The sequence below is a fragment of the Helianthus annuus genome, chromosome 15, assembly GCF_002127325.2.
Source record: "Helianthus annuus cultivar XRQ/B chromosome 15, HanXRQr2.0-SUNRISE, whole genome shotgun sequence".
Taxonomy (NCBI): Eukaryota; Viridiplantae; Streptophyta; class Magnoliopsida; order Asterales; family Asteraceae; genus Helianthus; species Helianthus annuus.
The window spans coordinates 11,426,339-11,439,807 of NC_035447.2; the positions used below are offsets into that span (position 1 = coordinate 11,426,339).

Below are 13,469 nucleotides of genomic sequence, written 5' to 3' on the forward strand. Positions count from 1 at the left end.
ATTTCTTTTTATAGCAAACACCCATTTATAACCTACTGGTTTGACGTCTATGGGTGTTCGGACTACAGGTCCGAAAACATTTCGCTTTTCGAGCGAATCTAACTCAGCCTTTACGGCCTCTTGCCATTTTGGCTAATCAGTTCTGTGCATGCACTCTTCTAGAGTTTTAGGTATGTAATCATTTTCATTGATTACATCTGTTGCTATAGCATATGCAAATATATCATTAACACGTGTTTCATTTCGGTTCCATATTGTACTATTTTGTACATAATTGATAGAGATCTCGTTTTCATTTGGTACCAGTGCGTCTTCTGGATTTTCATTTTCCTCTGGAATTATATTTGTCTCTTCTGGGACATTTACCTCTTCTAGGGTTTCATTTACTAAATTTTCACCAACTGATTTATTCTGCTCTTTTCGCTTACGTGGGTTTTTATCTTTGGAACCTATTGGTCTCCCACGTTTTCTTTGTATGGTAATCGCTTCTGGGATTAATTCAATTCGAGCAGGTGCATTTGATGCTGGTATATGTGACTTCGTCACCCTATTTGTGTCTGTGAATGCATCTGGTAATTCATTTGCGATTCTTTGCAAATGTATAATCTTTTGGACTTCAGATTCACATTGACCACTTCGGGGGTCGAGATTCGATAATGATGATGCATTCCATGTTAACTCTTGTGTTACCAGTCTTTCTTTAGTCTTATCTCCCCCTAAGACTGGGAATACTGTCTCATTAAACTGACAGTCAGCAAAGCGTGCTGTAAACATGTCACCCGTTAATGGTTCTAAATATTTAATAATAGACGGGGAGTTAAAACCGATGTAAATGCCCAGTCTTCTTTGTGGTCCCATAATGGTACGTTGTGGTGGCGATATCGGTACATATACCGCACAACCAAATATTTTGAGGTGGGACAAATTTGGTTCTCTTCCGGAGACCAGTTGTAATGGGGAGTATTCATGATCGGCAGTTGGTCTTAATCGGATTAGTGCAGCAGCATGTAGAATAGCATGTCCCCATGCAGTAGATGGCAATTTGCATCTCATCAGGAGGGGTCTAGCTATTATTTGTAATCGTTTAATTAATGATTCAGCTAAACCATTTTGTGTATGAACATGAGCTACTGGATGTTCAACCTTTATCCCAATCGACATACAATAATCGTTAAAAGCTTGGGATGTGAATTCTCCTGCATTATCCACTCGTATGGTTTTAATTGGATTTTCGGGGAAATGAGCTCTCAACTGTATGATTTGCGCTAATAGTCGAGCAAACGCTACATTTCGGGTAGCTAAAAGACTCACGTGTGACCATCGCGATGAGGCATCAATTAATACTAAGAAATAACGAAATGGACCACAAGAAGGATGTATAGGCCCACTGATGTCCCCTTGGATTCTTTCCAAAAATGAGGGGTTTTCTTGTGTCAATTTAGTTGGTGAGGGCCGAGTAATAAGTTTGCCTAGAGAGCATGCCGCACATGATAAATCTTTTGATTGTAAGACTTTTAAATTCTTAAGAGGGTGCCCATTTGCGTTTTTAATTATTCGCCTCATTATTATGTTACCTGGGTGACCTAGTCGGTCATGCCATATTGTGAATGTGTCTTTATCTAGTAACATATGGTTACTCACCATCATGTATGCTTCAATAGGAGTAATATTTGTACAATATAATCCAGAGGATAAAGCTTTTAGCTTTGCTATAATGGTATCTTTACCATTTTCATTTGAAGTAATTTGTAAGTATTCAATATTATTTTCGGATGTTGTTTTGAGGTGGTAATCATTTTGTCGAATACTTTTAAAGCTAAGTAAATTTCGTCTTGATTTACTAGAGTATAATGCATCATTTATAATTAATTTAGTACCCGATGGTAATATGATGCTTGCTCTTCCAGAGCCTTCTATAAGATCACATACACCAGAATTAGTACCAACAAGTGTCTCTGCAGGAGACAACTCAGAGAAAAACTTCTTATTTTTGAGAATAGTGTTAGTAGTACCACTATCTACGAGACATTCATCACCAGTGATAGCTTTATTGGAGCTTGTAAACATATTTCCTCTGGAAATACTAAAATAAATTAATATAACGAACTACTTGCTTGAGTATATGAAAAAAAATCACATCACACAAATATGAATCAAACATCACAAAGATTTTTAAATGAAAACATAACAAAACATAAAATACCATAAGAGTTTAAACAAGATCCAAACAAAGAAGAAAAACCATAGTCTTAAAAAAAATATCACATAAAGTTCAATGATAGGATGTCACTAATTTTCAATGAAGTCAGATGCGTCTAAATGAGTGTCTGATAGTGGTGTAGGAGATGACAGATTAGGTGCATTCTCAATCAGATTTGTCTCAACATTTTTCCCTGGTTCTTTCATCATCTGTTGATAAGCTTCAACGAGATGTTTTGGGGTGCGACATGTGCGGGACCAATGATTTGACATTCCACATTTATAACATATATTGTTTTGGCTCCCGCCAGTTCTCCCTCTAGGAGGTCGTCCCGTATTTTGTCGGCTCGATTCGCCACCACTAGATTTAGAATTTTGAGATTCTCGTCGCCATGTATTACTCCGTCCACGGCCACGGCCACGGTCGCGGCCGCGGCCGCGACCTCTCCCACGTCCGCTTTGATAATTTGCCGCATTTGCTTCTGGCAATGGGCTTGCACCGACGGGTCGCGCTTGATAATTTTGTAGTAGGAGCTTGTTGTTTTGCTCCGCGACCAACAAACATGATATTAATTCAGAATATTTTGTAAATTTACGTTCCCTGTATTGCTGCGACAGGAGCATGTTTGATGCATGGAACGTTGAGAAAGTTTTCTCAAGCATGTCTTCGTCGGTTATTTTTTCACCACATAATTTAAGCTCAGAGGTGATGCGGAAAAGGGCAGAGTTGTACTCGCTAACACTTTTATAATCTTGTAGCCTCAAATGAAGCCATTCATAGCGAGCTTTAGGGAGCAAGACCAGCTTCTGGTGGTCAAATCTTTCTTTGATATTTTTCCACAACTCGAGAGGGTCCTCAACAGTAAGATACTCCCTCTTCAAGTCTTCGTGAAGATGGTGACGAAGGAATATCATGGCCTTAGCCTTATCTTGAGCGGAGGTTTGATTCTCATCATTAATTGTCGCCCCTAGATTATTTGCTGTCAGATGAATTTTTGCATCAAGAGTCCATGGAAGGTAGTTATTTCCCGAGATGTCAAGTGCGACGAATTCGAGTTTTGATAAGTTCGACATTCTGAATGGTTTGGAAAAAGTGGCGTCTAAGGACAGCAACCAGCCAACCACCAAAATAGAGAATGAGGGATCTTCAACAATCGAAGTATAGAGTAGAGGTGCTGATAACGTGAAATGAAATAAGAAAAATGAGAAGTGTGTTTTTTCTTTCATTTATCAACTCATATATATATACAATGATGTAGTCAAACAATAACTGAAAATTTATGTAGTCAAAGCGTAACTGAAAACATAATGACTTAGGAGGAGAGTTAGGAGGGAATATATCTGTATTTATAACAACTTTGAAATACTTTCTCATCCATCTTTAATTATGATTTCTTTTAACGGCCAACGAAATAAATGTTCGGTTAATCGGGGTAACCCAATAGCAAAAGGCTATCTCATACGCTCGTAACCGCAGACAACGTTAGGTAGTCTAAGCCCACCATCACCAGTTTCAGGGAAAACCGTTTTGTACTTGAATATCTTTATGTGGTTTTATTACATTAAACTTTTAAAAAAGAATAATAATTTACATCGAGATAGTTGGTAAACGGGCTACAAGCTGCGCCGCTACCCCTTTTTGAATAGCAAAACTAAGCCTTTTAAAAACTACGTCTATAGATCTCGGGGTCATAACATTACTATGCATGACCCTTTGAACTCGACTAAGTAGGTCCACAGCCTCTGGCGCCAGAAAACCAAAAGTATCAAAAGCAAATGGGATAAACACGTGCTGGTTGTCAAGGCACGCTTTCTCATGCTTGATCACTTTACCCGAAGCAGCCTGACCCACTGTGAAAGCACTACCCCCTAAGCCCACAAGCGGGGAAACCCCTGTTAGATCCACACATGCGTGTTTTCCTCCTACCCATCCAAAGACCAGAATGTCAGCTGGTCGAAGGGTAGATCTCCCTTCCAACGGGTCTGTTAAGAAATTAACGGGTGCCTCTTTCTTAGCAGAAATACCAGCGCACCTGAATATGTCAAAAAGGACACCCCTAACCAAATCATGTCGGTATTTGAACCCCGGAAGCTCTCTACAATGAACTGCATGCTCACCAAAAGAATCCAAACACGCCTTATGACAAACCGGGCATACCTCATCAACTGTGAATAAAGGAATCATGAGGCGATACTTAAGGATAGTACGGTACTCCACCGATGACATATGCTGGCCTAACCCATCTATAGGTATAGCAAGAAGAAAATCTTGTGCATGTGGTGCTCGGAGACACTCAAACGGCTCTTTGTCTAACGGTCAAGTCAAACTGTACTTCAATTTCGTGGACAATTTTACTAAAAAGAGCACTCGCCAATGCATGTTGGGTTTTAGGGGGGGTGGTGTCCTTATTAGTGAAACCGCTGAAGTCAAAGCTTGGAATCGTATCATGAAGACAAGCCAAAGCACAAACATAATCAGAATCCATACCGCATAAGCCACTGTCTCTTAAGATGTGGTCCTGTAGCTGACGGGTGGTCCGTAGGACAACCCTTAAAAGGCTTAACATAATGCACATTCTACATTTTATCCGGTTATTTGCGTGAATTAGGTAATCACAAGATGATGATGATGCAGGTGTTAAAAGTGTGCAAGATGCGGGTTTTAGGAAGCTTGAATTGATGCTAGAAGCTGGCATGCTCAAGATGTGTGGGAACCAAGAAAAATAAAGGAAAATGGAGCAAAAAACTATTCAGCGCCGTAACCTACGGTCACTGCCGTAGGCTACGGCCCCTTGACAAAAGCTGAATTTGATCGCCGTAAGACAGGGACTCCGCGGCGTAAAAGACCATTGATCACCGTAAGCTACGGCGACCTGCCGTATCTTACGGTGCTGTTTGTATTGATTTTGTTCGCTGGGTGCCGTAAGCTACGGCAGGCGGCGTAGCTTACGGCGCCGACTGATCCAACATTGTAACTCCCGCATTAATTGGTCATTTTATGGAGCATTATGGAGTTCAATGATGTGCTTTTCGGTTACCACTTGGAAGAAACGAATTTGGGGACTATATTTAGGGAATGGGAGTGAAAGAACACTATCTTATCTTCTATCTTTGATCACCTATCAAACAATCTTTAGCTTTTCATTAGTTTTTGTTGGTGGAACTTGTGAACACTGTTTTCTTTCTATTTTGTCATGATGTTAGCTAAAGCCATGAGTGGCTAGGTACTTTGATGATTATCTTGTGGTGAAGGTTTGTGTTAGACTTTGGTGTTCTTATTTACATTTCTAGAATAACAATCCCTTTTCATTTGAATTGATTGTTATGGTGTGTAATTGATTGTTAGTAACAGGTTGATTCTTATTTTGAACTAATTAGAAACCATACGTTCTTGGTGCCGTTGGCAATCGAGATATCATAGGTATAGTTAGGTTTGGGTAAGGGTTGATTGATCATCGGGTGATAACCTCACGTTCTCGGAATCTGAGTACTTAGTCCCCTTTCATCACTGCAATTGTTTATACATGAACTATGTCTATGTAGTTCTTTCTAGTTGAATGTTAACACAAAAGTTGAAACAAAGGTTTCCAATACTCGACTATTCCATTTGGGCAATCATCGGGAATTCAAGGAGATGGGTATGATGAAGGTTATGAGGAATTTGAAGGTTTTGATGAAGATGGGTACGGTTATGGGGGTGATGGAGAGCAAGGGGAGTACGGTTATACGCAAGGCCAAGTACAAGTGATTCCAAATGTTGGTGGGGTACTACAACAACAACAACTCATACCTCAACATATTAGGACAAGGCCACAAGGGCCGCAATTGCAACGTCCGGTTCCTTTGCAACAAGTTCGACCACAACAGGTGCAACCGCAAATTCAAAGGCCAATTCAACAACCAATGGTACCACAAGGGCCCATGCAAAGACCAATGGGTCAAGTTCGTCCACGAGGCCGATTTGGTGTGCCAAGGAGGCATCTTAGGGAAAATGCGAGGGGTATTGAAGCGCATTTTAGACCGGTGATAACGCACAATCCTTCACCGGTGGTCATTCCTCATAACAACCAAGGGAGAACTTTTGAAGTAGGAACCAATTCGTTACAAAGTTTGCCGAAATACAAGGGGCTAGCAACGGAGGAGCCTTATTTCCATTTGGAGGCCTATGACTCAATTTGCAATACTCTTGGGAGTCAAGGTTTTTCGGCCGATGATATCAAGTTGGTATTATTTCAATTTTCTTTGGAGGACAAGGCAAAGAAGTGGTTCTACACTTTGCCTTCAGCATCTATTTATACTTGGGCAGAGATGCAACAAACAGTTTTAGACGAATTTTATACCGCCCAAAAGACCAATGATGCGAGAAAAGGGTTGAGGAGCTTTCAACAACAACAAGGCGAAATGTTCCATGAAGCTTTCGAGCGTTTGAACATGATGATTAAAAATTGTCCTCACCATGGGATTGAGCTTTGGGAGTTAATGAACGCCTTTCATGAAGGGTTGTGTGCCGAAGATGCACGAGATTTGATGTCCATTACAAATGGGACATTTGGCACAAACTATGAGCATGAGGATTGGGAATTTTTGGAACAAATGGCGATCACCTCAAAGAGAAAGGCTCAAGCTTCAAGGAGAGCACGACCGGCCGTTACCCGAACACAAGTGCATGCGGTTGATGATGGTAACATACAAACTTCTAATAAAATTTATGATGTTTGTGCATTGTGTAATGAAATAGGTCATGCGGCGGAAAATTGCCAAGGAATGGTGGAAGGGCAATTTGAAGAAGTTCATGCCGTTCAAGGACAAGGAGGGGGTGGTAGAAATTTCAATATGAATTCTAACACTTATCACCCCGGGTTGAGAAACCACCCGAATTTTCGTTATGGGAACCCTTCGAATCAATCAAACCCGAACTTTCAAGGTAGCCAAGGGAATTATGGTTCGCGCCAACCTTACAATAATCAAAGTGGATATCAAGGTGGGAACAACCAAGGATACCAAAGGCAATATCGAACGGGTCAAGAACAAGGGGGGTCTTCGGGTGGTAACGAAATGATGGAAATGTTGAAGAGTATGCAAGCGGAGATGCAAAAGAGGAACCAAATGGATGATGCTCGCATACAAAAGGATGAGGCGCGAGACAAAGCAATCCAAACTTTGACCACTCAAATGGGTCAACTTGCAACCGAAGTGTCCGAATTGAAGAAGGGTAAAGGTCAATTACCAAGCGACACTAAGGTAAATCCATCCCATGGTACGTCAAGAGGTAACAATGTTAATATTCATCATGTGAGTGTTTTGAGAAGTGGGAAAGAGTACAAAACCAATCCTTCACCGGATTTGGTTGATGGGGTGGTTGAGGATATAACGGGTCAAGAAAGTGAGGAAGAAAATGAACCACCCATTGTTTCTTCTAAAAAACCCAATTTTGAAAAACCCGAAATTATTAAAGAAAAAGAAAAAGTAAATGAGGGTGAGGGGTCTAGTGAAGTACCGTTTCCTTCGGCTTTATTAGACCCGGGTAGAAAAAATTTTATTTCAAAACGGGGTCCTCAAAAAGAGGAAATGTGGGAGGTTTTCAAACAAGTTAAAATTAATCTTCCTTTACTTGAAGCTATTAAACAGGTGCCCGCTTATGCTAAGTTTCTTAAAGAATTGTGTACTCAAAAGAGGCAACAAAAAGTGCCTAAATTGGTAGACTTGACGGAGCGGGTAAGTGCGGTATTAAAAGGGGACCTTCCTCCTAAGTTACAAGATCCGGGAACGCCTCTAATAAACATTCAAGTTGGAAACTTTCAAACCACAAGGGCGTTATTGGATCTTGGAGCCGGAGTAAGTATCCTACCGGGGGGGGGGTTATATGACCAATACGATTTTGGTCCATTGAAGCGGGTTGAGACAACGGTTGTATTAGCCGACTTGTCTCATAAACTTCCCCGGGGTATCGTACGGGATGTTATAGTTAAAGTTGATGAATTTTATTATCCCGTTGATTTCCTTGTGCTAGATTACTCATCCGCGGACCCAATTCAACAACAAAATGTTATTTTGGGTCGGCCATTTTTGAATACCGCACATGCTATTATTGATTGTCGTTATGGCACAGTTGACATGACATTCGGTAATAGAAAAATGAGGTTGAATGTTTTTACTAACGGTACTAATGTGTATGGTGATGAGTGTTTCTTAGCAGATTTCATTGATGGTTATGACCCGAAGGAGTTCGAAGAAGAAATTTTGGGTTCTTGTGTTTGTGATATGTCTTTGCAGGTTCACACATGTGAGATAGAGGTAGAAGAGAAAGAGCAAGAAGCCCTTGCGGTAAAGGAAGGAAGTCCACCATGGACTTACCAAACGGATACATTACCGGTGGAAATCGATTCGGGCACAAAGCCTTCTTTGGAAAGTCCACCAAGTGTGGAGTTGAAAGAGCTACCAAAGCACTTAAAGTATGCATTTTTGGGGGAGAATGACACTTTACCGGTGATCATTGCTTCCAACTTGGAGGTAGCTCAAGAGGAAGAATTGATGCGGGTATTGAAGGCTCATAAGGCGGCGATTGGGTGGACGATAGCCGATTTAAAAGGCATTAGTCCATCCATTGTGATGCACAAGATTATTACAAGTGAGGATGCAAAGCCGACCCGTGAAACACAAAGAAGGTTAAATCCGAATTTGAGAGAGGTGGTGAAGAAAGAAGTAATCAAGTGGTTGGATGCGAGGATCATTTATCCCATTTCGGATAGTGCATGGGTAAGTCCGACACAGGTAGTGCCTAAAAAATCCGGCATCCAAGTAGTGAAAGATGAACAAGGTGAGCAAATCGCCACCCGCCCGGTAACCGGGTGGCGAGTATGTATTGATTATCGGAAATTAAACGCGGCTACCTCAAAAGACCATTTCCCGTTACCCTTCATTGACCAAATAATTGAGAAACTTTCCGGTCAAAAATATTATTGTTTTTTGGATGGGTATTCGGGATATAACCAAATTGCTATTCACCCGGACGACCAACACAAAACCACGTTTACATGTCCATATGGTACATTTGCTTTTCAGCGAATGCCATTTGGACTATGTAACGCCCCCGCCACATTCCAAAGATGTATGATGAGTATATTTTCGGACATGGTCGGGGAATCTCTTGAAGTGTTTATGGATGATTTTTCCATTTTTGGTCCAAGTTTTGACTCGTGTCTTAGGGAATTAGAAAAAGTTTTAAAAAGGTGTGTTGAGACAAACTTGGTACTAAGTTGGGAAAAGAGCCATTTTATGGTTCAAGAGGGTATTGTTTTGGGGCATGTCATCTCGGACCGGGGGATGGAGGTAGATAAAGCAAAGATTCGGGTAATTTCATCTTTACCCCCACCAAAGAATGTTAAAGGGGTGAGATCTTTTTTGGGACATGCGGGATTTTATCGAAGGTTTATTAAAGGTTTTAGTGTAATTACAAAACCTTTATGTAACTTATTATTAAAAGATGTTCCCTTTAATTTTACTGACGAATGTTTGCAAGCGTTTCATGTTTTGAAGGAACAGTTGGTGAAGGCTCCTATTTTGCAACCACCGGATTGGTCAAAGCCGTTCGAGATTATGTGTGATGCTAGTGACACGACCATTGGAGCGGTTTTGGGTCAAAGGGTCGATAAGAAGCCGGTGGTGATATACTATGCAAGCAAAACTTTGTCCGAGGCGCAACTCAACTACACCACAACCGAAAAAGAATTATTAGCGGTGGTGTATGCCTTGGACAAGTTTAGATCTTACATTTGGGGGAGCAAGGTAATAGTGTATTCGGATCATAGTGCGGTCCGATATTTGATGGAAAAGAAGGATGCGAAGCCCCGGTTGATTCGTTGGGTGCTTTTGCTACAAGAATTCGATCTTGAGATTCGGGACAAAAAGGGATGTGAAAATGTTGTTGCGGATCATTTGTCCCGAATCCCGTTGGAAGGTGTTGATGACCCAAGTGAAATCAATGAACGGTTTCCCAACGAACACTTGTTGGCCGTCTCTACTTATGTTGCACCTTGGTATGCCCATTACGTTAATTATTTGGCTAAGGGTGCAATGCCAAATCATTGGACTAGGAAGAGACGACAACAATTTCTTAGTCAAGTGAAGCAATACATATGGGACGAACCCGACTTGTTCAAAATCGGGGCGATCAAGTGATACGAAGATGTGTTCCCGAAACGGAAGTTCTAGAGATCTTGATTCATGCTCATTCATCGGCGTGGAGGGCATTTTAGTGGGAACAAGACGGGTTATCGGGTGTTAGCTAGTGGGTTTTATTGGCCCACGATTTTCAAGGATTCTTGTGAGTATGCCCGGAATTGCATCAATTGTCAAAGAATGGGAAGTATTTCGAAACGTGATGAAATGCCGTTACACCCGATTTTGGTAGTAGAAGTATTTGATGTTTGGGGAATAGACTTCATGGGTCCTTTCCCAAACTCAAATGGGTTTTTATACATATTGGTTGCGGTTGATTACGTGTCGAAATGGATTGAAGCTATTGCCACAAGGACCAATGATCACTCCGTTGTATGTAAGTTTGTGCAATCTAATATTTTTGCTCGTTTTGGTGTGCCTAGGGTGATAATAAGTGATGGCGGTTCGCATTTCAAAAATTTCAATTTCGGGAAGTTGCTCAAGAGATACAATGTGAACCACCGCGTTGCTACACCATACCACCCGCAAACGAGTGGTCAAGTCGAAGTTTCCAACCGGCAAATTAAAGAGATTTTAATGAAGACGGTGAGAACGGATCGGAAGGATTGGTCAAGCAAGCTTGACGATGCGTTGTGGGCCTACCGAACGGCCTACAAAACTCCACTTGATACCACTCCTTATCGGATGGTTTATGGGAAAGGATGTCATTTGCCTATGGAGTTGGCACACCGGGCGTATTGGGCAATTAAAACGGTAAACGCAAACTACGATGAAGCGGGTCGGGCGAGAAAGCTTCAATTGAATGAAATTGAGGAAATAAGGGATCAAGCCTATGAGTGTGCATCCGCATATAAAGACAAACTGAAAAAGGTTCATGATGCGAAGATAAAGAAAAAGAACTTTGAAGTGGGTCAAAAGGTGTGGTTGTATAATTCAAGGTTGAAACTGTTTGCGGGGAAACTAAAAAGCAAGTGGATGGGTCCTTACGTTGTGCGAAGAGTGGGAAGGTTTGGTGATGTTGATATTCAAGACGAACAAACAAACAAGCAACAAACGGTGAACGGGCATCGGCTCAAACCGTACTTGGAAGGTAATGATATCAACAATCTCGAGTTAGATAAAGTGGGCTACATTTTACACCCGGTGGATGACGAGGAAATGTGAAAGAGGCCCAGGTTTGGTACTTGTAAATATTTAATTTAATTTAGTGTGTTTTGAATAAGTCCCGTTTAAACCGGTGTTCGAAACAAGTGTGGGGAAATTTTTACGAATTTCCCGAACATAGTGTTGAGGACAACACGGGTTTTTAACGGGGGGTAGGGTAATATTTTATGTTTTTCCTTAAAATTATAAAAACACATAAAAAGTTGAAATTAAAAAAAAAAACAAAAAAAAAATATATATATATAAAAATAAGGTTTTCAAGAAAAAGTTGGCCCCCCTTAAGCCCAGTACTCACCGTAAGCTACGGTGGGGGGCCGTAGCTTACGGTGACCATCCATCAAATAAAAACCGTACGGCGGTCGGTCCCTGTCTTACGGCGCACCAATTTTTGCCAGATATGACCGTAAGCTACGGCATGGAGCCGTAGCGTACGGCACCGAGCGAACATAGGGCCTTCTTCCGTATCGTCATTTTATATAAAAAAAAATAAAAAAAAAATCCGAAAATATAACAATAATAATAATAAAACTACACCCCAACCACACATCTCTTTTCATTGATCCCCAACCACAACCTCTTTTCTTCTTCTTCTTCCTCACTTCACCTAAGAACCCTAACCTTCATACCTTCATAAATCTCTCAAATCAAGCCCGATTTTAGTGATTTTTGGGTCGTTTGTGACTAGAATTTCACAAGCATTCTGTTTGTGGGTAAATTTTTGGAAGAAAATCACGTTTTCTGGTCCGAATTTCAAACCCTAGGTGCCGAAATTTGGGGCTTTTTGGGGGTTTTTGTGTGAATTTCAAGCTTTAGTGATTCTCATCTTCTACAACACCAAGGTATGCAATTTCTGTTCATTTTTTTTGAATTACATTGAGGTTTGTAAGTTTCCATTATGTTTTTGCTTACACACTTGCTTGTATGAGATAGATGATAGAACTTTGTGAACCATTGAGTGCTATAGGTATAAATGTGTTGATGTCCAATGAAAATTTTTTTTGGAAAAATTCTGATTTTAGGGGACATCATGCCAAAATTTTGTTCGAAAGAATAAAATCTTGGGTTTTTGCACATCTATACCTATAGTATGAAGCAAGTGTGGGGAAGATGGGATAAAAATAACTAACTTGAATTGTTTGCTTTGTTTTTGAATGTGTGTAGGTATGGCTTCTAGGAAAGGAAAGGGAGTTGCAAGTTCTTCCCAAGGGGATGCGGCACAACAAAAAAGGAGGAGATTGGCTCGGATTGGTGACCCGGACTCGGAGGAGGATGCACCGCCAAGGGGGCCAAAGCCGGATTGGACAACCGGCTCATTGTTAGACCAACCCGCGGAATGGAGAGAGGATCTATTTCACGAACAAATGAACAAGCTAAAACAAAGGGGAGAAGCATTTATTTGTGAAAAAGAAATCCGGGAGGCTGATTTTGCCCCATTCGGGATCATAGCCAAGTTTAACGCGTTGGGTTGGGGGGCGGTCACAAAATGTTATGATGGCGAGAAGAAGAAAATGTATGACACGCAAATTCAAGAGTGGGTGGCATCACTTGAATGCCCCCCATTCAAGGCTCCGAATAAGATGCGGTTAGTTGGGAAGTGTAATGGTGTGAAGGTGGAGATGTCGTATGATTCTTTGCGCCGGGTAGCAAAGTTTGATGATGGGCCGGCCAATGAGTACATCTACCCAAGTCTTAAGGATCTTTACCATGAACCCGCTAAACATCCACAATGGCAAAATATGCTTGACTACCTCTTCCTTCCGGGCACAACACATGGGAAGTTATATAGAAGAAATTTAAGAATGGAAGCGAAGTTGTTATTGACGTTGTGCATGTATAATGTCATGCCGAGGCGAGGTGACAAGATGGAGGTAAGGTTTCAAGAAGTGTCAATCTTGTATATGATGATGCGTGGGTCACCCAAGGTTCCT

At 41.2% G+C, this 13,469-nt stretch overlaps 1 protein-coding gene and 1 non-coding gene across 2 annotated transcripts; both read right to left on the reverse strand.

Moving 5' to 3' along the window:
• Positions 1-2,289: 2,289 nt before the first annotated feature.
• Positions 2,290-3,273, reverse strand: LOC110913265. The gene has a single exon (XM_022158111.1). The coding sequence runs from the start codon at positions 3,271-3,273 to the stop codon at positions 2,290-2,292; it is 984 nt and encodes a 327-aa protein (XP_022013803.1).
• A 3,283-nt stretch (positions 3,274-6,556) lies between these two features.
• Positions 6,557-6,662, reverse strand: LOC118487827. Its single transcript, XR_004882770.1, has one exon. It is a non-coding gene; the product is annotated as a small nucleolar RNA R71 (small nucleolar RNA).
• Between the last annotated feature and the right edge of the window lie 6,807 nt (positions 6,663-13,469).

Coding starts and splice junctions, on each gene's coding strand:
- LOC110913265 (XM_022158111.1), bottom strand. CDS start 3,273: ATGTCGAACTTATCAAAACTCGAATTCGTCGCACTTGACATCTCGGGA.